Source organism: Pelophylax lessonae, assembly GCF_965119305.1.
Source record: "Pelophylax lessonae genome assembly, chromosome: 2".
NCBI lineage: Eukaryota > Metazoa > Chordata > Amphibia > Anura > Ranidae > Pelophylax > Pelophylax lessonae.
Window position 1 is genome coordinate 398280533 of NC_138769.1, and position 25076 is coordinate 398305608.

The 25076-nt window shown below is 39.7% G+C and overlaps 1 protein-coding gene across 2 annotated transcripts in view; it reads left to right on the forward strand.

The window, feature by feature from the left end:
- TMEM132E (transmembrane protein 132E) overlaps positions 1–25076 on the forward strand; it is a 622727-nt gene that overhangs the window by 567049 nt on the left and 30602 nt on the right. For both annotated transcript variants that reach the window (XM_082247158.1, XM_082247159.1), the window contains 3 exons: positions 1295–1487; positions 1680–1823; positions 18749–18954. In XM_082247158.1, coding sequence (XP_082103284.1) covers positions 1295–1487; positions 1680–1823; positions 18749–18954 — 543 coding nt within the window. The remainder of the gene's footprint in view (positions 1–1294; positions 1488–1679; positions 1824–18748; positions 18955–25076) is intronic.

Genomic DNA, 25076 nt, shown 5'->3' on the forward strand with positions numbered 1-25076 from the left:
AATTATAAATAGATGTCCAGAGCACTCAACCCCACCTAATAATAAAGGTGAAAACCCCTTCACCCTCTCTTACATCACACTGTACCCTCCTTATCTTGTGCTGCTGCCAGGAATAGGCTGGGAAGCAGAAAATGTAGGGTCTGGAGGAGGACCAGAGGAGGACTGGAGTCAGCTGCCGGGGTTTGCTGAATGCTGATACCAGGGGAGGCATAGATAAGGGGATGCACAGAGAGGCGTTGGATCTGTAAGAAGAGTTATGTCCTTCTCTCTGCGAGCCTCTCTGTGGTTACACAGGGAAGCGCAGGATATGCCGGTGGAGTTCTGTCCTCCTCTTGGCTGCCAGCTGCTGAGACAAGGTGTGAGCAGAGGCAAGGGAGGTGCTGCTGTTGCAAGAGAGGCGCAAGGTCCACATAAAATGGCCTGGCAGGCTGGATTTGGCTCATGGGCCTTGTGCTTTACACATATGCTTTAGATCATAACACTGTAGTTCAAATTAATATTGTATTTGGTTAACTATTTTTGAGTGGGCCATAATTTAATCACTTTTGTAATTGCTATGCTTAAAGTGGATGTAAACTCTGTTACACCACTTGTACTTACTATAATAAGGCTTACCTGTAGGAACTGTGAATATCTCCTAAACATACACAGTTTAGGAGATATTCAGAGTGCATGCAGTCGATGATGTCATCGGCGCATGCTCTCTGAAGTTCCAGCTTACTGCGCCGGACCTTCAGAGCCCGTGCCGTAAGCGGCATCTCCTGCACGCATGCACGGCAGTGGCGTCATCGCGGCTCCAGCCAATCACAGCACTGGACCTTGCAAACCCGGAAAAAACACCGGTGAAGATGTCAGCTGTCTCAGCGGTGAGCGGGCACCACTGGAAGGGCTTTGTTCTAAGGTAAGTATTTCATAATGAGCTAGTATGCAATGTATACTAGCTCACTGTGCCGTTGTCTAACAGGGTTTTTTTTTCTGGGGTTTACAACCTCTTTACCAGAAAAATAAATCCATAATAGTATAATATAATAACATAATATATTATTAATATAGTATATTGATCATCTATCTATCTATCTATCTATCTATCTATCTATCTATCTATCTATCTATCTATCTATCTATCTATCTATCTATCTATCTATCTATCTATCTATCTATCTATCTATCTATCTATCTATCTATCTATCTATCTATCTATCTATCTATCTATCTATCTATCTATCTATCTATCTATCTATCTATCTATCTATCTAATGACCTTAGAAAATATTTTATTTTTAATTAACTATAGGACTGAAGAAACTCCTTACTTGATAATGCAGCTGGACTTTGAGATGGAGAATTTCACTAGTCAAACTGTCATAAGGCGGATAATGTGGCATCTAGAGTATCAAGGTCGAAAACCCCCTCCTGAAATGGAGAAAGCAGTAACAGAGTTAACAGTAATACAGAAAGATATTCGAGCTATTGTGCCTCTGGCAATGGTAAGATTTCCTCTTTCATCCTATAATTCTATGTTTTTTAACTTTCCTCTATTAGTTTTTTTTTTTCATCTTTTTGGTCTGGTCATCTGTTTTTTTTTTTTTTTTTTTTCATCTCAGTATCCATTTCGTATTTCTAATCAGTACCAGACTACTTGTGCACTAATTTTTTTATATTTTTCATTTTAATTTCAGGACACAGAGATAATTAATACAGCTATTCTGACAGGACGAACAGTTGCAATCCCTGTGAAAGTTCTGGCCATTGAAACATCTGGAGTCATCACAGATATTTCGACTTTCGTATCATGCAAATCTAGCAACGAGGACATCATCAAGGTGAGTATAAAAAGACTGCTTGTCACTGCCTGTCACTGCTGTGTCACGAAGAGCATTTATGCAGGCAGAGTTTAACATCAACCACAAAGATTAAAAAATAAGTATATTATCATAAAACAGTAAAAGAAATACAGTAGTACCGGTAATGGTAGGTTCAGTTGACCATTTATGTCTCTAATTACATGTAATGCCTAAAACTACTGTAAAAAAACAGAATTAAACCCTAAACCAGAAATGTAATATACTGCAACTGGTGATCTGGCGAGCAACACACCACCGGTATAGGGATGGATGAATGGTTCGGGCCAAGCATAAGTTTGGCCCGAACAATCGCCTGTTTAAGTGGTCACTGAACACCCCAATTTTCTGTGTGCTCAGCAGGAGGTATGCCTGCTGAGTCTGTCGATGACCATACCAATACATAAAAGACCCTTTGGGTCTGGTATGGATGTTAAGGGGAACCCCACGCTAGCATGCCCCGTTTGGTGACGTCACATGGAGGCGGTGTCACTAGGTGATGTCATCAGGTGGCCCCACCCCTTACTTATTTAAGAACTGTCAGACGGAGGAGCAGTCATTCGGTGGTTAGCCTTCATCACGGGTGTAGCATTTTTTTTTGGGGGGGGGGTTCCGGGGGTGGCAGCGGGCATTGTGATTGATGATGGATCTGCATCAGGGGGACATTGTTTTTTTTATTTTTGAATAAAGGAATTGGCAAAAACTGCCTCCTGCCTATTCATTTTTGATACTTTTTTTGGTGAATGAGTAGGGTAAAATGTACTCCATACTCATTTACATGGGGAGGGTGGGATCTGGGGGGTTTCCAGATTCTAATAAGCCCCCTGACCGCAGACCCCTACAACCAATGCCCCATAAACTTAGGGACAAGATGCATTGAGGGCATGAAGCCTGGTATGGTTCAGCCTGGTATGATCCGTCCTCCCCCCCCCCCCTTTTCCTGGCCTACCAGGCCGCATGCTCGGATAAGGGTCTGGCATAACTTTTGGAGGGACCTCACAATGGGTTTTTTTTTTTATTTTGACTATACTCATTTTAGATAGCCATGCAAATTTTAGTGTTTGAGGGGGGGGGGGGGTGTAGGAGATACATGCAAAAACCAAACCCGTTACTGTGAGAAAAAAAGTTTTTAATCAATCAAAGTGTTTTGATTAATCAATTCCTCTTTAACATGTCCTATCTTTGGTGGTGAAAGAGAGAGGGATCACACTTCCTCATCTTCATTGTGGGAGCTAGAGGACTTTGTCAGTGAAGCAAAATAGTTATTATACCCTTACATTTATATATATATATATATATATATATATATATATATATATATATCATTTTCTTTTTTTTTTTTTAAAGGAAAGGCCATTTTTATTAACATTAAATTACAAATGTGTATTATGTAAGCAATCATATTTATAATATTATTTTTTTTTACAAACATTTTATTAATATTTCTAAAACGTCTTTACAAAAACAAACATAAATTACACATTGAACAAAAAGAGGAAGTATCAAATTTCAATCATGGGCTGTTATGTTTTACATCAATATTTGTATGTAAAAAAAAAAAAAAACTTTTAGTAATATCAATTATCCTGAACTTTTCCTAACTCCTTCTCTCTATAACTTATCATCAGACCAACTCTATCAATCACTAGGTTTCTAGATACTTCAGTTGCTGTTGATTTCTCACAAACTCTCTCTTAGTATATAAACTTTTTTTACGGATAGGTGGAAATCTAGAATCTTCTTTTTAAAAATAACTTCTAAAAATATATCTCAATGGGAAAAAAAAATGCTGATTATCTATACTGCTATGGACTGGGTAATTTGTGTTAGGAACGAAAGAATGCCACATTGTTTGATGGAAATGAAAATTATCAACCTACAGAGGGCTGAATTAAAAGACACCCCGAAAATCAAAGTGAAAAAATGATGCAGCAGGCTAGTCCATTTTGCTGAAATTTCATTTCAGCAACTCAAAATAGTACTCAGTAGTTTGTACGCGCTTGTATGCATGCATGACAATATCGGGGCATGCTCCTAATGAGATGACGGATAATGTCCTGGCGTATTTCCTCCCAGATCTGGACCACGGCATCACTGAGCTCTTGAACAGACTGAGGTGCAACCTGGCATCATCGAATGGATTGAAAGATAATGTCCCAGAGGTGTTCTTTTGGATTTAGGTCAGGCGAGCGTGGGGGCCATTCAATGGTATCAATTCCTTCATCCTCCAGGAACTGGCTGCATACTCTTGCCACATGAGACCGGGCATTGTTGTGCACCAGGAGGAACCTAGGACCCACTGCACCAGTGTAGGGTCTGACAGTGGGACCAAGGTTTTCATCCACATACCCAATGGCAGTCAGGGTGCTATTGTCTAGCCTGTAGAGGTCTGTGCATTCCTCCATGGATATGCCTCCCCAGACCATCACTGACCCACCACCAAACCAGTCATGCTAAATGATGTTACAGGCAGCATAACGTTTTCCACGGCTTCTACAGACCCTTTCACGTCTGTCACATGTGCTCAGGGTGAACCTGCTCTCATTTGTGAAAAGCACAGGGCAACAGTGGTGGACTTGACAATTCGAGCTCCACAGTGCTGGGCAGTGAGCACAGGGCCCTCTAGAAGGCGTCAGGCCCTCAGGTCACCCTCATGAAGTCTGTTTCTGAATGTTTGGTCAGGGACATTCCCATCAGTGGCCTGCTGGAGGTCATTTTGTAGGGCTCTGGCAGTGATCATCCTGTTGCTCCTTGCACAAAGGAGCAGATGGCCCTGTCCAGCTCTCCTAGAGTAATTGCTTGTCTCCTGGAATCTCCTTCATGCTCTTGAGACTGTGCTGGGAGACACAGCGAACCTTCTAGCTATGGCACGTATTGATGTGCCACCCTGGAGGAGTTGGACTGCCTTTGCAACCTCAATAGGGTCCAGGTATCAAAATATATAACAAAAACTATCAGCGCAAAAAAATATCAATAGTGAATGGTGCAATAAACAAATGATATAAAGACCGGCTGCACACTAAAAGTGTCTAAACCACACAATATAAACGAAATAAACCAAAAAGTAGTGTTGCGCCAGTCATGTGCACACATAGTGTAATAAAACTCAAAATCAGTGTCCATACATGTTCCAATGTCCATACAATCAATCAAATAAACGGTGAATCCACGTGTCCAAAAGAATCTTGTGCAAAACTTAATTAGTGCTTTCGTGATTAGTGAAATCCCACCACCAGGTGAATTGGTCTCTCACATCCACTATAGACCCACTGCTGGGTCAATCATAGCGTCGTATATACACAGGGACCTTCAGATAGTAAAGGCTATGGATAGCCTATCACCTCCAGAGGGATTCTCACCGATAGACATAAAAGGGGAACAAAGGAAGAGATCTAGTGCTCTCTGTATGGTTGCAGTAAACCGCTTTATTGAGTAAAAGGAATGGTACTCACGAAGGTGGCGCTTCCAAAGCGCATAGCAATCAGCATAAACGGTATCTAGGAAGAGACAGCTTCCAGCATGCAGGCCCTGTCCCCTATACGCGTGACGTCGAAGCCCAACCACAGGTGTTGACTTCCTCAGTAGGGGTGCAAGGTCCAGGTATCGCCTCATGCTACCAGTAGCACATTATGAAATACTTACCTTAGAACGAAGCACCCACACGGTCACCTGGACACCGCTAAGGAAGCTGTCATGTTCCCTCTGCATCTCTTCCGGGTTTGGCGGCTCCGGCGCTGTGAGTGGCCAGGGCCGCAATGACGTCACTCCCGCGCATGCCAGACCTTCAGAGCACATACGCTGCTGGTGGCAGCAGCTGCATGCAGGGTGAATATCTCTATCCTAAACCATGCAGGTTTAGGAGATATTCATTTTACCTACAGGTAAGCCTTATTATAGGCTTACCTGTAGGTAAAAGTTAAAAAGCGTAGTATATTACCGTTTTAACACAAAGTAGCTGAAACTAATTAACAACCGCCTCTGCTACTTAACTGACCAAATCAATATCCCAGGAGTTTAATTGACATGATGCTATACTCTGATTAAAAAGTGTTCCTTTAATTTTTTTAACAGTGTGTGTGTATATATATATATATATATATATATATATATATTTATTTATTTATTCATATATATATATAGAGTCATCCAACTGGGTGACAACATAGATTTTCCATTTTTAGAACCCATCGATGATTGATTTTTCTATGACTTTTGATACCCCCCATGACATATTTCAATTGATAGATTTTCTAAATAAAGCTCATTTTTTTTTATATATATCTTTCTGTACCCTTTGCAAAGTTGGAGGCAATGGATTGAGCCATTCTCTAAGTATGCACCTTCTTGCTGTTATTAAACAAATGTGGAATCTTTCTGTATTACAGTACTTTTATCTGAGTGTACTATTGCCGTTATCTCGCAATAGCTAAATAAAACTAGCATTGGGTCTTCCGGTATGCTAGAACCACAGAACTTAGATGCATAAACCAATACTTGCTTCCAAAAGCCATTAACTATGGGACAGTGCCAAAAATATTGTTCTAATGTGGCCTTATTTTCTCCACATTTTGTACATCTATTGTTGAGTCCTGGTAAATATGCTCAATGCATTATCTTAAATTACGTCTCTAGCTCTACTTAGTTTATTATGGTTTTACAGACCCTTCAGTGTCCCTGGAATATTTTAAATGCTATGCTATCAACCTGAAAATCCTGGGACCATTTTCGGATATTAGTGATGCAATAAACGTCATAGGCACACAGACTATATGAACCCAATGATGATAATAAGATTTTATATTATAACAGAAACATTGCAATTGCAGCTGTTTTGGTACACAGTATAAATGCAGCAGTGTGGCCCAGTCCATTTTCAGTTCAAGGATTTCTGTACAGGCAGGTTTGAGTGAAAGGATTGTGTAATGAATTGGCAAATTGCAATTTAGAACCATGATTACAATGGTAAGTGAGGCAAAAAAAATAACCCAGTTGGCCAAACAATATTATACTTTACTATTTCATTCCAGTTTTCATTTCCTCACCCGTACAGGGACAGTTAAGCATGGAGCCCGATGGTCCGACAAACGTTCTGTTTTTTTAGTGCTCCAGATGTTTGCAGATTGGCACCTGGGAGATGAAAGTAATATTAAAGTAATAATTAATAATCTAGTAATCACTATTACTCATAGATTTAACAAATCATTAATACTTTCAAGATGTCTGCATGCGCTGCGTGTTAATTGTGCATGGCTTTTTTATGTCATGGATGGCAGGTTTTGTATTAATGCAATGCAAGTCCTCGCCCTAATAATGCATCAGTTTATTAGTGTTATAGTCCATAGACTTCATTAGAATGCATGATGATCAATTCATAAGACTGGCTGCAGTTCCTTCTGTATGTCTTTTTTAAAAGATATGAGGTCATGCAGCAGATTAGCCGCAGTGATTTGTAATTGGCACAATATCAGCTAAGTGTTTCATCTTCCAGCAGCTGTTTATGCCTGCCTATTCCTACCATGGAGATGCTTCCATTTGGGCTGTATAAGAACATGTCCTCCTTAATGATAATGGGTATCCATGGATACGTGCAACTTTAAAGATCCAGAGCCTTGATTGCTCTGTATGCAGAGTTAAAGCACATGAGGTTGAACTTAAAATACTTTGCTCCTACTTGTTTAAGTAAGCTGTCAATTCATCACAGAGATTAGCAAGGTCTTCTTTAAGGTCATACTACTGCATCAGGCTTAGCTCACACTGTGCATCTTAAATGGAAAGCACGCAGTAGAAATGGCTTCTGTATAAAGGAATATTTAAAAACACACTGGTTTTGAGGGTACTCTGGGCTCCCAGTTATGCTGAACATCCTTTTGCTTTGCAGTTTGACAGTTTTTCAATATAGCACACAGCAGGCAACCTGGTAATTTTCTGGGCTTAAGAAAACTGTTGAGTTTAATAACGCTAAGCAAAGCACAGTAGTATGCCTTAACCCATAGAAAGCCATCAGAAATCCCATTATACTGAAAAGATCAGCTAGGTCATACTCCTTTACACTTCACATAGAATATGCCAGGATCTAACTTATATTCCTTTACAAGCAGAGAGCTCATATTTTATAGCCATTATTCCTAAGGGTTTATACACATTGGTACTTTCCCTGCTCCTGTAATGTTTCTTCTAAGCTCAAGTCCTTACTAGACGGTTTATTTACACTGAGGTTTTGTTAAGTGTTCAACTTAACAAGCACTGTCCATAAGTGGTTCATTGGAAACTGTCTTACATTGCAGGTTCACTATGCAGTGCAGGACTCATTGTAACAATACCAAGGATTTAGGCTTAGCACCTGTCATATAAAACTTTACATAGTCATGCTTGACAGTTTAAGACTAGGGATACCCATTCGTTAAAGTGTAGGTGTATGGCCATAATCAAAAACAGCATACTGTATTTGATTCAGTCTGTCAGTAGCATTAACAAAGTATTCTTTGTTTTTCTGAATTCCCCCTGTAACTTAAGGCCCGTACACACGTAGCGATTGTCGGCCGTAAATATTCGGCCCGCCGAACGATCGGCCGATTGTCGGCTTGTTAGTATGATGCTTCCGACAACCGACAGCGACTTTTCGGCCGAACAGAATCGGGTGTGCAGCCTTTAAAATTTTTGTTGGCCGTCACCAGAACGGCCGATTGTTCCTCAGTCAGTACAGAATTCGGCCGACTAACAGCAGATGAGCAAGACTGGGCATGCTCAGAGAAGAAAAAACACACGGAAAGTTAACCATCACATGGCATCACTTCTGCAGTCGGCTGTTGTTGGCCGACAAAATTCGTGTGGAGTCTTTAGCACTTTTCAACCGACAGGACAGCACCGGACATAAGACAGCCGATCGTTCGGCCGACATTCGGTACGTGTGTACGGGGCTTAAGTTTATTCCCTGGTGATCCAGCCAGTAAGTCTGCTGCTTTTCAACTTTCTTTAATTACCAGACCAAGCGGTCCATGAAAAGTGGCAGTTAGAAGGTTCAGACAAACCATTTAACACTGACCATGTTCATCTTCTACTTATTTATGAAAAACCATTATCCTAAAAGCGAAAAAAAAAAAAAAAGATTACTGTAACTGCCTAATTAGCTGGAGTTTGGCTTTAAATTGTTAAAATAAGACCATTTAAATGTACTAGTCCATATAACACTTTCCTCTCTACTGATTGATAATACTGCTGTCCAAGGGTGGCTATGTTGCTTTTCCATAGATACAGTAGAGGAGTGAATGTAGTCACCCTAAGACAGGGAGGGTGTTACTGGCCAATCACCAGATAAAAATAATGACGTAAGCCTAGAAAAAAAAGAAAACTAATGGGGCCACCCCATCCTATGATTGATAAGCTACAAAATATTACCTTTTCGTTTGTGGGATTGGTAACCCTTTACCTGTTTTAGGTCTGCCCTATAGCAGTTTTACTGTATTTATACCTGATCCGGCTCTTCTGAGTAGCGGCTGCGAATGAGCGCCACCGGTGGCTCGCTCCTGCTGTGATTATACACAGCCAGAGCTGTTTGGTCCGCTGGCACCCACCAATCCTTTGGTACAGAGGCAGAAAAGCGGTTAGCCTATTTAGACAAGGCAGATCGCTGTTCTGTAAGTCTGTTCTGCATGTATGGCGGAGGTGGCTCTGAGGAAGAGGCTGAGCCTTGAAACGTCATCTTATTGGATTATGGACTAACATATGGACTATTCCTGACACTGGAGCAACTGAGCTTGTTATGATCATTTTTTACCTGTGTTTGTGAGTAGCCATTCTATATGTTGCGTGAATAAAGCCTATTATTGAGGATAATGCGCTAGGTCGGTGCACCCTTTCTTTGTTTCTGTTTGTTCTGCATGTATCCTGTGTTCCTGCAAAGCAGGGACTAGGATCCATGTCTTTCTCTAGTGAAAGCACCTCCCACAGTACACAAAAACACTAGCTAGGCACACAGTTAACCATTTGATCATCCCTGATGTTAACCCCTTCCCAGCCAGTATCATTAGTACAGTGGCAGTGTATATTTTTTAGCACTGATCACTGTATTAGTTTCACTGGTCCCCAAAAAGTGTCAGTTAGTGTCAGAATGGCCGCCGCAGTTTCACAATCCCACTTTAAGTCACTGATCGCCGCCATTACTAGTAAAAAAATAAAAACAAATATATCAAAGTTTGTAGACGCTATAACTTTTGCGCAAACCAAACAATATACACATTTTGGGGGTTTTGTTTACCAAAAATATGTAGCAGAATACGTATTGGTCTAAATTGATGAAGAAATTAGATTTTTTTTATTGGCTATGCTTTATAGCAGAAAGTAAAAAAAAAAAAATATATATATATATATATATATATATATATATATACAGTGGGTACGGAAAGTATTCACTCTTTTTCACTCTTTGTTATATTGCAGCCATTTGCTAAAATCATTTAAGTTCATTCTTCTTCCTCATGAATGTACACATAGCACCCCATACTGACAGAAAAACACAGAATTGTTGACATTGTTGCAGATTTATTAAAAAAGAAAAACTGAAATATCACATGGTCCTAAGTATTCAGACCCTTTGCTGTGACACTCATATATTTAACTCAGGTGCTTTCCATTTCTTCTGATCATCCTTGAGACGGTTCTACACCTTCATTTGAGTCCAGCTGTGTTTGATTATACTGATTGGACTTGATTAGGAAAGCCACACACCTGTCTATATAAGACCTTCCAGATCACAATGCATGTCAGAGCAAATGAGAATCATGAGGTCAAAGGAACTGCCTGAAGAGCTCAGAGACAGAATTGTGGCAAGGCACAGATCTGGCCAAGGTTACAAAAAGATTTCTGCTGCACTTAAGGTTCCTAAGAGCACAGTGGCCTCCATAATCCTCAAATGGAAGACGTTTGGGATGACCAGAACCCTTCCTAGAGCTGGCCGTCCGGCCAAACTGAGCTATCGGGGGAGAAGAGCCTTGGTGAGAGAGGTAAAGAAGAGCCCAAAGATCACTATATATATATATATTTTTTTTTTTTTTCCAAAATTGTCTGTCTTTGTTTATTGTGCAAAAAATTAAAAACCACAGAGGTGATAGAATACCATCAAAACAAAGCTCTATTTCTGGGAAAAAAAGGACATAAATTGGGAAAAAAGGACATAAATTGGGGAAAAAAAAGGACATACATTTTATTTGGGTACAGTGTCACACAACCAAGCAATTGGGGGTAAATCTTCCAGAGGTCAAGTGGTTAAGCTATGATTCAAATGTGAATAAAAAGACTGCCAAAACAGAACCAGTTTGCCCCCCCAAGTCAGAATCATTGTTTCATTTTAAACTCTGGACTGCAGAAATGACAGAGAAGTCTCGGGGCATTTTCAGCAATTACCCCTTTGCCTTAAAGTAATGTGGCTTTCACATTTGATTCTAGTTCCATATTTTAGTGGTTCCAATGGTGTTCAGATTTGTAAATGCTCGCTGTGGTGAGGATAGATTTAACTGAAAAACTGAAATGCATTTCTTGATTAGAGTTGAACTCCTGGAAAAAGAATTTATTTTACCCTGCCAACTGAGTTACATTTCTTTCTATCCAGCCCTGAGATTTACACAGCTCTGCCACATGGCACAGCCCTGTCTGGCATCACTGAACACATGATTTTCTCTGTTACTGGGCAATATAAATTATTTAGCATAACGATAAGCTTATCTTTCTGTCACTTTATTTTCTTACTATCACCATGTCCCTTGTTAGCATTAGCACTGTGGCACAGTTGACTCCTTATCTTGTTTCTCCTTTTTCCAGTGTGAGCTCATCTGAACAGTGTATTTCTGATATAAAATAAAATTCAAGCACCTACCCAGCTATCCATTAATCAAAATACACACACACTATATTACCAAAAGTTTTGGGACACCTCTCTTAACACGCACATGAACTTTAATGGCATCCCAGTCTTATGGCCCGTACGCACTATAAAAAAATAAGGTGAACGTTTTCATCTGAGAAACGATCGTATGATTTTCTAATAGTGTGTACACAACTTTTGACAGCTGAATCTAACCTTTCAAATGAAAATTTATGAAGTGACAAATGCCAACATTTTTCTCGTACAGGAACAAAACAAATAATTTTAATTTAATGTGTACCATTTTTGTATGATATTTGTACAATAAATATTAGATATGAAAGATTGCGCATTATCAGAAACAACACATAACAAAAAAAAAAGCCTTTGTCGTACGAGCATTTTCATACATTATTTCTATCCTTGGCTCTGACTTGCAGTGAAACATTGAGGAAAACCGGCCAATCGTTTGCCCGATTTTCTCATAGTGTGCACGGGGCTTTAGTCCGTAAGGTTCAATATTGAGTTGGCCCACTCTTTGCAGCTATAACAGCTTCAACTCTTCTGGGAAGGCTGTCCACAAGGTTTAGGAGTGTGTCTATTGGAATGTTTGATAATTCTTCCAGAAGCGCATTTGTGAGGTCATGTTCTGATGTTGGACAAGAAGGCCTGGCTCGCAGTCCCTGCTCTAATTCATCCCAAAGGTGTTCTATCAGGGTGGGGTCAGGACTTTGTGCAGGACAGTCAAGTTCCTCCACCCCAAACTGGCTTATCCATATCTCTATGGACCTTGCTTTGTGCACTGGTGCGCAGTCCTTTTGGACAAGGAAGGGGCCATCCCAAAACTGGCCCCACAAAGTTGGGAGCATGAAATTGTCCAAAATGTCATGGTATGCTGACGCTTTAAGAGTTCCCTTCACTGGAACTAAGGGACCAAGCCCCCAACCCTTGAAAAACAACCCCACACCATAATCCCCCCTCCACCAAATGATTTGGACCAGTGCACAAATCAAGGTTCAAAAAGACACGGATGAGCGAGTTTTGGATGGAGGAACTTGACTGGCCTGCACAGAGTCCTGACCTCAACCCTATAAAACACCTTTGGTATAAATTAAAGTGCAGCCTGCGAGGCAGGCCTTCTCCCCAACATTAGTGCCTGACATCACAAATGCGCTTCTGGAAGAATGGTCAAACATTCCTATAGACACACACTCCTAAGCCTTGTGGACAGAAGAGTTGAAGCTGTTATAACTGCAAAAGGTGGGCCAACTCAATATTAAACCCCACAGACTAAGACTGTGATGTCATTAAAGCTCATGTGCGCGTAAAGGCAGGCGTCCCAATACTTTTGTTACTAAAGTGTGTGTGTGTGTGTGTGTGTATATATATATATATATATATATATAATATATATTGTGTGTGTGTGTGTGTGTGTGTAAAATGTAGTAGGCTGTAGTTCAAAAGGCATAGTAATCTCTGCATTTGTGGGCCAGGTTGAGTTTTCATGCCTCCCTAGGTACAAGTCTCTACTTGCTATTTTGAAGGTGAACTGAAATGAGTTAGTGACAATCTGTAATGACAAGACTAGACTACCTTCAATAAATGCATACTCTGCTCTGGTTAAATTCCTTTAATTATACATTTTACAAATGGAATTTCTTTTTTGCAATTTTTTGACATATATATTTTAATAAAGCACTTTATTTTATCCTTTACGCCCACATAAATGTACCTTTTTTTGTAAGTTTATTACAGTGTATGATCATTTTCAATGCACTTAAGTGTAGCTAATACTGTAGCCATAGTTTCCTTAACTGATTAAAATAATGTTGTATCATGCATGAATTATGAAGTGTGATTGACTTTAGCAAAGAAAGCACATCACGGCTTCTTTATTAAAAATACAATGTATTATTGAGATTGCAATGAAAAGCTCTTTGTGGATACATGCATCAAACATTTCTACACTTACAAAAATTATAATAGAATTTAAACCTCTGTAACAGAACAGCTCTAGCTCCACAATGTGCAATTGGCATCCATGGCCATAGTTTGGATTTTGGCTCCCCGAAAGCTCTATATTCTTTATTGAATGACTTTCTTAAAAAATATAATTTTAAAAACACATATGTTGAGTCTATGAAAAAAAGGAAAAACAATGGCATAATGACAGAACAAAACAGAGAAAGTTGTGGCAACCAATTAATATTCATGTTTTGCTTACCAGACCTCAGCAAAGTTAAATTGGATTGTTTTTCTGCATTCTGTATATTGTTGATTTTTTTTTATTATTATTATTTATTTATCGAAATGGAAACTGTGTGGAAAGAAGTGAGCTGTCATGGCAGACTTACTTTTAGCGCCGGTTCACACTACCGCGACGCTACTTCCCGGGGCGACCTCCGAGATCGCGGTGCGAGCAGCGCGCCGCGACCTCGGAGCGGCCGCCACGGACTTCATAACATTGAAGTCTATGGCGGTCGCCTCCTGGTCGCCCCAAAGAAGCTCCGGACCCTTTTTCTAGGTCGGAGCGACTTGTGTTGCTCCTATTAGAACGGGTCCGCAGCTTCCCTATGGGAGGCGACCTGAGGCGACCAGGTCGCCTCACAGGTCGCCCTAGTGTGAACCGAGGCTTACAGGTGCCGTTTTTAGAGCCCTTATCCTAATCCTAGCCTTGCTGCCTGGAGAGATATACAATATGCATTGAGAACAGTTTTCAGACTTCACTAACCACAGGTTTGTAAGAGGTCAATGACATATTAGCTAGTGAAGACAATTGGATGACAGCCATGGTGCTCACACTGTTAAAAATAAATCGGCAATAGCAGCTCATTTATATCCTCAGAAGTTCCCTTTAAAAAACCCTGACCTTTGTAACAGGAATGAATCCTCCATATATGTTCAGTAGCACAGATCTTTAAATACAAATTACAGATGCACAAATATCGAAGTTGACGGTGTTAAAAATATTTTTTAATAAAACATTAAAAAGTGCACATATCACTTTCAATGCTCCTTCTTGTCTGTAACTTTCTTCTGCTTATTGGTGCCTGAACTTGTCCCTTACTATGGATGGACTGTGTATATTGGCATATATTTTGTATAAAACATTCTCCAAGTACTGATTCTTCTGCTTGGAACAGATATTTCTCATTAAACAAAAAATCAGTAAAAATAAAAACTGAATCCCCACCAACTCAATATGACTGCACTCCATGGGAAGTAACAAAGGAAAATTGCACAGCAGTTGTTTTTGATTGTTAACCAATTGGTAGCAGTTGAAAACTCGATCCTTGTTAAGTTCTTCCTGTGACGATAATGTGGTCTGATAAACCCCAAACTGAGAGAAGAGAATGGGGATTCATAAAGAACACAGTGCTACCCTTATTTCTCTAAAATGTGCAAGTCTTCTCACAAACCATTGAGATTTAAATCAGATGTATGTGATACAACAAGGGATGGCAACTTTTAAAAGTCACAGAAAAGGTTTAACACCCCGCACTAGAAAATAACGAGCTCCAGTGAATGTGGCTGGAATGCCCAAAACGGTACCAACTAGAATCTGCACAGCCTCACCCGTTTCCAAAATTGCCATGTTTTAAGACTTCTAGGAGAACATTCAACAAGCTCTAATGCACCTTCACACAATTGGAGGTTGTAAACCTCCAATAGCTTAGAGATTTGTAACTGGCTATCCTAAAAAAATTTAAAAAAGAACTACATTTGGGTCTGGTTCTACTTGACCTAAAACTGAAATTTTCATACATGCCCAGCTATCAAATGCTATTTATAATCCATAATCCTGTTTATGATAAAGTTATATTTATAACAAACATCTATCCAATTGTGAAAGAAAACGGTGAACAGTTAGATACCATACACCACTTTATTATGAGGTGCAAAAAGCTGATAGGACACATTACATCTCCTAGAAAAAAATGGACATGAGATAAATATCATGTTCGATATCAATCAAATCATGATTTCATTCCATTCATTAATACGTTTGTTGATGGATTGTAACACATGGTCATCCAAAATGTTAATGCAGTTAGAAAAACTGGCATTGAGGCGGTGCTAAAACATCAATAAACCCTTCAGTACTGCTACATCACAACCCTCCATTCCCTTGATTGGGTGGGAGTTGGCTTAAGCCCCGTACACATGATCAGAAAATACCGCTTTTGACGCAATCCTACAATAATCTGATCATTAGTACACAGCTTTTGTCCAAAATTTTCTGAAGGGACAAGCACAAAAACTGTTATCATACGATACCAGATCGTAAGATTTTTGTTTAATCAGTACAGTTTTTATCCGAAAATACAATACAAATACATTACATCACTTCTGAATTTGTATTCTGTCAAACGAGAATTTTTTGTACTTTAGTAACCTATTCATTTTCGATATGGAGACTAGCATGCAAAAAAAAAAAAGCAGACGATTATTCATCTGATAATCTCATCGTGTGTACCTGACTTTAGTGACATCCTCTAGAGAGTAGACAAACAGCTACTGCTATTAGCAGCTGAGGACTCACAGTTTTCCATTGAAATCATACATGAATGCTGAGAGTCAATGTCGGATTCTGTGAAATGTGAATTCAATTTTCATTTCTTGGTGATTATAATTCACAAGCCAAAATGTCTTAGTCATTGGGAATCACAGTAGAAATGGCCCCGTGTCTGTTTACTCTGAGATCTTGAAAGGTCATTTCTAGTAAGTGCTATAGCTTCCCACTCTTTTCAAATAGGTTGTATTGTTCTAAATTCTCTCAATCAACATTAACTATTTTTAATCCTTATGCTGCTAGCATTAGTAAATAGATAGGAAGATACATTATAATTATTTGTTTTAAACTTTTTTTTTTTTTTTAAGTGGCTTCCTGGTTTCTGGCCTAGGCCAGAATTATGTCATACATCCCACGAGTCTTCTTAGACATTTATTTTTCTTTTATCTAGAAGAAGGGAGGGAGGGCTTTCTCAGATAAGCACACCCTCCTGCCTGCATGTCTGAGCTAGGGGTAAATGGATTCTAGGGAGTAAATACTACTGGAATCATCTGCCCTCACTGAAGATGGCCATGGCTAGAAAAGCTAGAGGGGGGCTTCAAAAGTGATTTCTGGATAAGTATAGAGACATAGATGGATGGAAAGTTTGCTTAGAATATTAAAATTGAATTAAATTGTGTTTTCAGTTTGTGGTGATCAGATACAGTTAGAGTGGTTGTAAATGGCAAAAGTTTTTTTATCTTAATACATTAAGATAAAAAGCCTTCTGTGTGCAGCAGCCCCCCCAGTCCCCCTAATACAGTGGTCCTCATCTCCGGTCCTCAGGGCCCACTAACAGGCCAGATTTTAAGTATTACCTTGGGGAGATGCAGACTAGAGTACTGCAATCACTGAGCAGCAAATGATATCACCTGGGATGTATTTCAGTTATCTTGCAAACCTGGCCTGTTAGTGGGCCCTGTAGGCCAGGGTTGAGGACCACTGCCCTAATACTTACCTGAGGTCCATCTAGATCCAGCGATGTTACAGGAGTGTCTCGGCTGCCTGCAACTTCCCTCCTCATTGGCTGAGACAGCAGTGCTGTGCTTTTGGCTCCCGCTGCTGTCAATCAAAGTCAGTCAGCCTATGAGGATAGAAAGGGGGCGGGGTGGGGGGAGGGCCACGACTCCATATCTGAATGGACACAGGAAGCTGCAGCTTGGCTGGGGTTCCCCCATAGCAAGCTGCTTGCTGTGGGGGCACTCAACAGGAGGGAGGGGCCATGAGCTCTGAAGAGGGACCCAGAAGAGAAGGATCTGGGCTGCTCTGTGCAAAACCAACTGCCCAGAGGAGGTAAATATGTTACAGGTATGCTAATTAATCTGCAAGGTAATACTGCTTTTTATTGCCTTATGTATTACTTACAAATGTAAGCGTAACTCCACTTTTGTTGAGAAAAAAACATTCCCCTCTGAGTGATCTCTGTACATTGCAAGGATTTTAACAAACATTGTTGCAGATTCCTATCTTTTGTTATTCTGAAGAAATCATTGTTTGTTCCTCTGTGCCTCTGTGCTGAGCAGTGTTAATTTCGTAGACTAAAACCGACTAAAACGTTTTCGTCGACTAACACAATTCAGATGACTAAAATACGACTAAAACTAAAATGCCATTTTAGTCAAAAGACTATAACTAAAACTAAATCGAAATTTGCTGCCAAAAATTAACACTGGTGCATGCTCAAAGCATAAATAATAACATATTCGATTTTTCACTCCAGGACCAGCAGTAGTATATAATGAGTTTGGAAATTGTAGAGAAATGCTTAAATAATGCATTACAAATTACAATTGAACTACACCCATTTGATTATAGACGACTAAAATGAGTTTTAGTCGACTAAAATGTAGGGCGTTTTAGTCGACTAAAATATACTGGAGTTTTAGTCGACTAAATACGACTAAAACTAAAACACTTGCAGAAGACTAAAATAGGACTAAAACTAAAATGCCATTTTAGTCCTAAGACTAAGACTAAAACTAAATTGAAATTTGCTGCCAAAATTAACACTGGTGCTGAGTGGGTCTAATGGGAGTGGTTTCAAAATTATCTATCAGCTTTGGCAGCTGCAGGGCTCTAATGAGGAAATCTGCTGGGCATGCATTCCTTTAGACGTGTTCCAATTGGGAGTATCTCACCAAAAATTACATTTTTGTTGCAGGGGATGCTAGAAATCTGATTTGTATCTTAGGCAGACTTCTGGGAAAATTGGTGAGCCAATCACACAAGCAGGAAATGATGTTTCTGGGGTGTGGTCAATACACATTCTGTGTACAGGACAGCTCCAGGTAGCCATATTGCATTGCATTTTCAGAAAATTACAACAGCTGCAGATTGAAAAGGAAAGGTCATTTTTAATAACATTCAATTACAATATGATTTAGTGTCACAATTGTATATGCTATATTGGTTTTTCTTTATTTGCTATTTGTTTTCCCCACTAAAGTGGAGGTACCCTTTAAAGGTCCATTTCAACACTGTTTCTCCCTCTTTTAATAGGTATCAAGCAGCTGTGACTATGTATTTGTAAGTGGGAAAGAGAACAGAGGATCGATGAATGCCCAAGCTGTTTTTACCTATGAACATATGAATGCAACCCTAGAAATGACTGTATGGGTCCCCAAACTGCCTCTGCTGATCGAGCTATCGGATACAAAACTAAGCCAGGTTAAAGGCTGGAGGATCCCAATATTAGCAGATAGAAGGTAAGCTTATTATATCTACAATGAATGTAGCTCACCTAAATGATATAATAAACACAATTTGCCTGTTTACCAATTAATTATTATTAAACGGTACCGGTAGAGCTCATAGAATGGAGGACCCTTCATAATAATGAAATTGGAAAGAGGGAATAATATTTTATTGGTGACAGAGATTTTCAAGAAGTCATTTTGTTCCTTGTGTAAGCTAAATGTCTTTCATTCATTAACCTCATAAACCTCTAGACTGTGTGATTATCTCCAGAGATGCTCGGAGCGGCTATATCGCTAATGAACATCAGTCTTTCAGATGTTTAAAACCAGAGCTCCAGACAAATCTTACTGTTTGCATAACCTTTCCACTGACTTTTGCCCTGGCCCTTATATATGAAACCGTTAGGTCTTGTGAATTGGGTTTTCTGTACAGAAGGTGTGTGCCAGCAGAAAGCACAGATGAAGTGTTTCATGAAATACTTGTTGACATCTCTGCTTACTAAATTAGGTTTTTGTGTATTTTTTTTTAATTCAGCAAAACGAACACTGATTATTAATTTGTCAGTCACATGTTGCATTTATGGCTATGATATGATAATATCCACGTCGGTTCTCACCCCTATTTCCCCCTATGGACCAGAGCAGGTTTCTCATTTCTGCTATGAGCCTATTTATTTGGCATCAAATTGTGTCATTACTTAATTTAAAAACGTAATATGTATATTGTTTTTTAGTGCTGGGTCACACTTGTGCGATGCTGGAAGGCTGCGAATTCGCAGCCTGTTCCCGCATCGCAAACGCACATCTGGCAGTTCCCACTGCCATATGCGATACGCAGGGGGTGTCAATGAAATCTTAACGACACCCCCAGTTTGATCGCATATCGCAGTGCGATCTGACAGTTCGCACAGGATCGGATCGCACAAGTGTGAACCACTGTGCGATTCGATCCTGATGCGGCTGAAAAAAAGGGTCATGTGCGACTTTTGTGTGGGTGCAGTGCGAATTTAGCCATACAAAGTGTATGGCTGAATTCGCATCCGCACATCAGATCGCATGTAATGAAGGAGCAGTGCGCTCCGATATTACATGCGATCGCCGCACACGCTGTAGTGTGAACTGGCACTTAAGGACAAATAAGGGGCTTTCTTTTTGTGAATATTGTCCTGTAACAATATTTTTTTTTTTTTTGCAATCCTTGGACAACTAAACGTAATAAAACCAAACAAAGGCACTTTTTCTTTTTTTTTGAGCAGTGTTATGTCAAACACAAATTGTGTTACTGCACAAGAAAAAGTGTGCATTTTATTCTGTAGTTTGTCCTGTTTAAAACACTAAAATTATGATTTTGGTACAAAGCGTTTCAAAGGTATTTACAAATGAAGTAAAGTGGGTTTTTTCAATGTTGTGCTTTTTTCTGTGTAATGCGTGTAAAAATATGTAAAAGGTGAAAAGTATTAAGGAACAAAGCAAAACAAAAATAAAACAAAACAGAAAAATATTTTAACCACTTTAGGACCGGAAGATTTTCCTGCTTTACGTCCAGGCCACTTTTTGCGTTTCGACACTGTGCGAATTTAACTGACAATTGCGCGGTCATGCAACACCGTACTCAAACTAAATTTACATCTATTTTTTACCACAAACAGAGCCTTCTTTTGGTGGTATTTGATCACCTCTGCACTCTTCATTTTTTGCGATATTAATAAAAAAAGCAACAATTTTGAAAAAATAACAATATTTTTCTACTTTGACAGTTAAAAAATATCCAATATATTCATTTTTTGTCATATATTTAGGCCAAAATGTATTTAGCTACATGTCTTTGACAAAAAAATTCTCAATGAGTGTATTTTTAACCGCTTTAAGACAGGAAGATTTTATCCCATTCCTGACCAGGCCATATTTTGCAATTCGGCACTGCGTTACTTTAACGGGCAATTGCGCGGTCGTGCGATGCTGTACCCAAATTAAATGTATGTCCTTTTTTTCCCCATAAATAGAGCTTTCTTTTGGTGGTATTTGATCACCTGTGCGATTTTTACTTTTTGCGCTATAAACAAAATAAGAGCGACAATTTTGAAAAAATAACAATATTTTTCACATTTTTTATATGAAATTCCCCCCCCCAAAAAAATGTAAAAATCAAAATTTTTCAACATTTTAGGCCAATTTGTTTTCTGCTACATATTTTTTGTAAAAAAAAGTGCAATAAGCGTATTTTGATTGGTTTGCGCAAAAGTTATCGCAGCTACTAACAACGGGAAATTTATGTCATTTTTATTGTTTGTTTTTTTTAACTAGTAATGGCAACAATCTGGCGGCGATCTGCGATTTTTTTTTTCGGGACTGCGACATTGGGGCGGACAGATCGGACCCCTAACTGACATTTTTGACACTTTTGGGGGTACCAGTGACATTACTACAGTAATCAGTGCTATAAAAATTACACTGGCAGGGAAGGGGTTAACTTTTATTGGTGCTCAAGGGGTTAATGTATGCCTGGTGCTTACTGACGTGTGTGGGGGGAGGGGACTGTGTGACACAGGCACAGATCGCAGATTCAGCTTTGCTGAATCCTGTAATCTGTGACTGTCTGTCACTTAGGAGATCCGCCCGCTTTGTTTACACAAGCTGGCGGATCTCCTCACTCGATCGCCGACGATCGTGGAAGAGCGGCGGTCATCACCGCCTCTCCTCCCCTGGCCCGACTCCCGCTGTGTCTGAATACAGCGGGAGCAAGCCTCCGGCGGGGCGCGTGCGCCGCCCACCAGGGGAGGAGTCCAGCGACGTAGACTTACATCGCTGGACGATAACGAGCCACTTTGCCGCAGTACGCTCAATGTGAGCGGTCGGCAAGTGGTTAACTATTAGTTAATAAAATAGAAAAAAAAAATCACCAGGAAAATTACAATTTAATGGAGAAGGAGACTAATAAGGCTTTATTTGGGAATATTGTCCTGCAACAATAATTTTTTATTGCAATTCTTGGACAAATAAACGTAATAAAACTGAAACAAAAGCACTTTTTCTTTTTTTTTTTTTTTTTTTGAGCAGTGTTAGTTTAAACATAAATGGTGTTACTGCACAAAAAGTGTGCATTTTATTCTGTAATTTGCCCTGTTTAAAACACTAAAATTATGATTTTGGTACAAAGCGTTGCAAAGTTTTTACAAATGAAGTAAAGTGGGTTTTTTCAATGTTGTGCTTTTTTCAGTGTAATACGTCTAAAAATATGTAAAAGGTGAAAATTATTAATGAACAAGGCAAAAAAAAAAGTAGAAGAAAGGTTAAAAAAGTGAGTTTATTTTTGCAGTCTGTATCCCATTGGGGAAATTTCTTTTCATTTCTTATCCCAGAGATGGAACAGAAAGTTAGAAGAAATCTATAAACTGGTGGAAAACACCTCGTCACACTGGCACATCCGCTAACTGGAATCCACATGCTCAGCGGGGGATCTCTCCCCTGATCCCTGCTGACCAGGCGGATGACAGGTCTGTGTCCACTCTGCTATTCAGAGCGGACATAAACACAGTCCCGCTTTCCTCTATGGGGCACTCAGATGAAAACGGACCACCTGTCCGTTTCCATCTGATGCCTTTCGATCCAGTCCGCCAGATGGATGGGGAATAGGACCACCATCCATCTGTTTTTTAGGAACAGGATTGGATCAAATGGTGGCGGGTGGCAGGGGACATGTGTCCGTTGACATCTATCGCTCCATAGAAGAGACTAAAGGGTTTGATCAGGTCCGCCTGAAAAAGTGACAAGCAAGCCTGATCAGACAGGGCCTTAGACATAGTCAGTGAACAGGTGTCCCTATTGTATGATTCTCAAATCTTATTCTTGTGACAGCTGTAAAATTTTGGATAAGACATCAAAGTAAACAATCTGCAGCTCCCTATTATGCTCATAAAAATCTTGTCCTTATTAATTACTCCACTGTACACAAAACCTTAGTTCAGCAAGTTGACACGTTTCAGCCTAGTTGGCCTTAGTCATGCTTTTCCCATCACTTGATGTGTATGTGTGGATGGATGGCTGAGTAGCTCGGGTTGTTTTTATGGGTTTATTCTTGACAACGTTGTCATGAATGTGTTTTATTAGGGGTATGGTGAAGGTGTCCATTTACTTTTTATGTATTTTTACAAACAATAAAACTTTTTGTAACTTCATTAAGCCACTGTGTGTTTCCCATTGGAGCATCTGTCCTGACACCAGGTATTGTCCTGGACCATTGTTTGCTTGCATCGATGTGTTTTGGCTCTGGAACCCCACCTATATACAGACTATCTGGGGGGGGGGGGGGTTGGTTGTCTGTAACTTAGTACTATTGCTATTGGGTGATGACTTTTTACACTATTTGATGTATTTTCCCATCACTTCCCAGGGCAAATAGACATGGTAAATTCTCCCAGCCGAGACATGGACAGCATTAAAAACTAAAACAAAAATGAAAATGGCTTATCTATCGATTTTAAGTCAAAGGATGTCATGCCCCAAAATGGGAGTGAAATTAAATGTAAGGGACATGGAAATGGTTTTTCTAAATAATAAAAGTAACACAAGACATCTTGTGGAAACTGCTCAAGGTCATGGATTACTTTTTAAAGTTTAAAATGTAGTACAGGTTTACTTTAACAAATGTTTCATTTAAAATCAAAAATGTCAATAGGCATAAAGTAAGTGCAGTATTTAGATGAAGAGTTTTTTCTGAATGGAAATTGTCCTTGAATGCTGTTAGCAGAGACCTATATCTCCACGGTTAAGTTTAGCTGTAGGCTAAAACATAGACACACTGAAGGCATACACAAGGTCACATAAATTATGGGGCTCAGAACACCATAACATTAGCATGATGTACACCTCAATCACTGATGCATTTATACCTCAAGCGCTTCATTTTTTTTTTTCTCAGCTGAATTTTATATCCTATCTTTTATTGATATTGTAAAAAACATAATAATATGGTGCTGTAATGACTTTTGTGATTTACTGGCTAGTACATAAATAAGTTAAAGTTACATTCCAAAACAGTCAATAAATGTGCACTTCAGAACTTTAAATGTGTTCTAGCAAAAGTTAAGGGACAAAAGTAGTTCTTAATGAAAATGCAAAAAAGAAATAAAATTAAGCAGGGTATACACAGACAGTTTTATTATTTCAACCAGTGGGTTGAACAGAAAAAAATGACAGGTCCCTGCATCCACACAAGCACAAGTATTGGGACGCCTGCCTTTACACGCACATGAACTTTAATGGCATCCCAGTCTTAGTCCATAGGGTTCAATATTGAGTTGGCCCACCCTTTAACAGCTTCAACTCTTCTGGGAAGGCTGTCCACAAGGTTTAGGAATGTGTCTATGGGAATGTTTGACCATTTTCCAAAAGGGCATTTGTGAAGACAGGCAGTAATGTTAGATGAGAAGGACTGGCTCGCAGTCTCCTCTCTAATTCATCTCAAAGGGTTGTTTTTCAAGAGTTGGGCTTGGCCCCTTAGTTCCAGTGAGGGGAACTCTTAAGGTGTCAGCATACCAAAACATTTAGGACAATTTCATGCTCCCAACTTTGTGGCCCCTTCCTGTTCCAACATGACTGCGCTCCAGTACAGTTTGGGGTGGAGGAACTTGACTGGCCTGCATAGAGTCCTGACCTTAACCTGATAAAACACCTCTGGGAGGAATTAGAGCGGGACTGCAAGCCAGGGCTTCTCGCGCACATTAGTGCCTACCTCAAAAATGCACTTCAGGAAGAATGGTCAAACATTCCCATAGACACACTCCTAAACCTTGTGGACAGTCTTCCCAGAAGAGTTGAAGCTGTTACAGCTGCAAAGGGTGGGACAACTGAATATATAACCCTATGGACTAAGACTGGAATGCCATTAAATTCATGTGTGTGTAAAGGCAGGTGTCCCATACCTTTGATAATATAGTGATATATTTTCTGATAACAGGCACTTCCCCCTGTCAGAATACACTGACACAAGGTGTAGTAAATTGAAGGAAAAAGCCTATAATTACCTTTCCAGCAGCTTGTGGCTTGAAACGCTGTCTTAAAACCATAGCCGGAAAGCAGTAAAGCGGCGGCATTTCAAGACGCGGGCTGCTGGAAAAGTAAGTATTGATGGT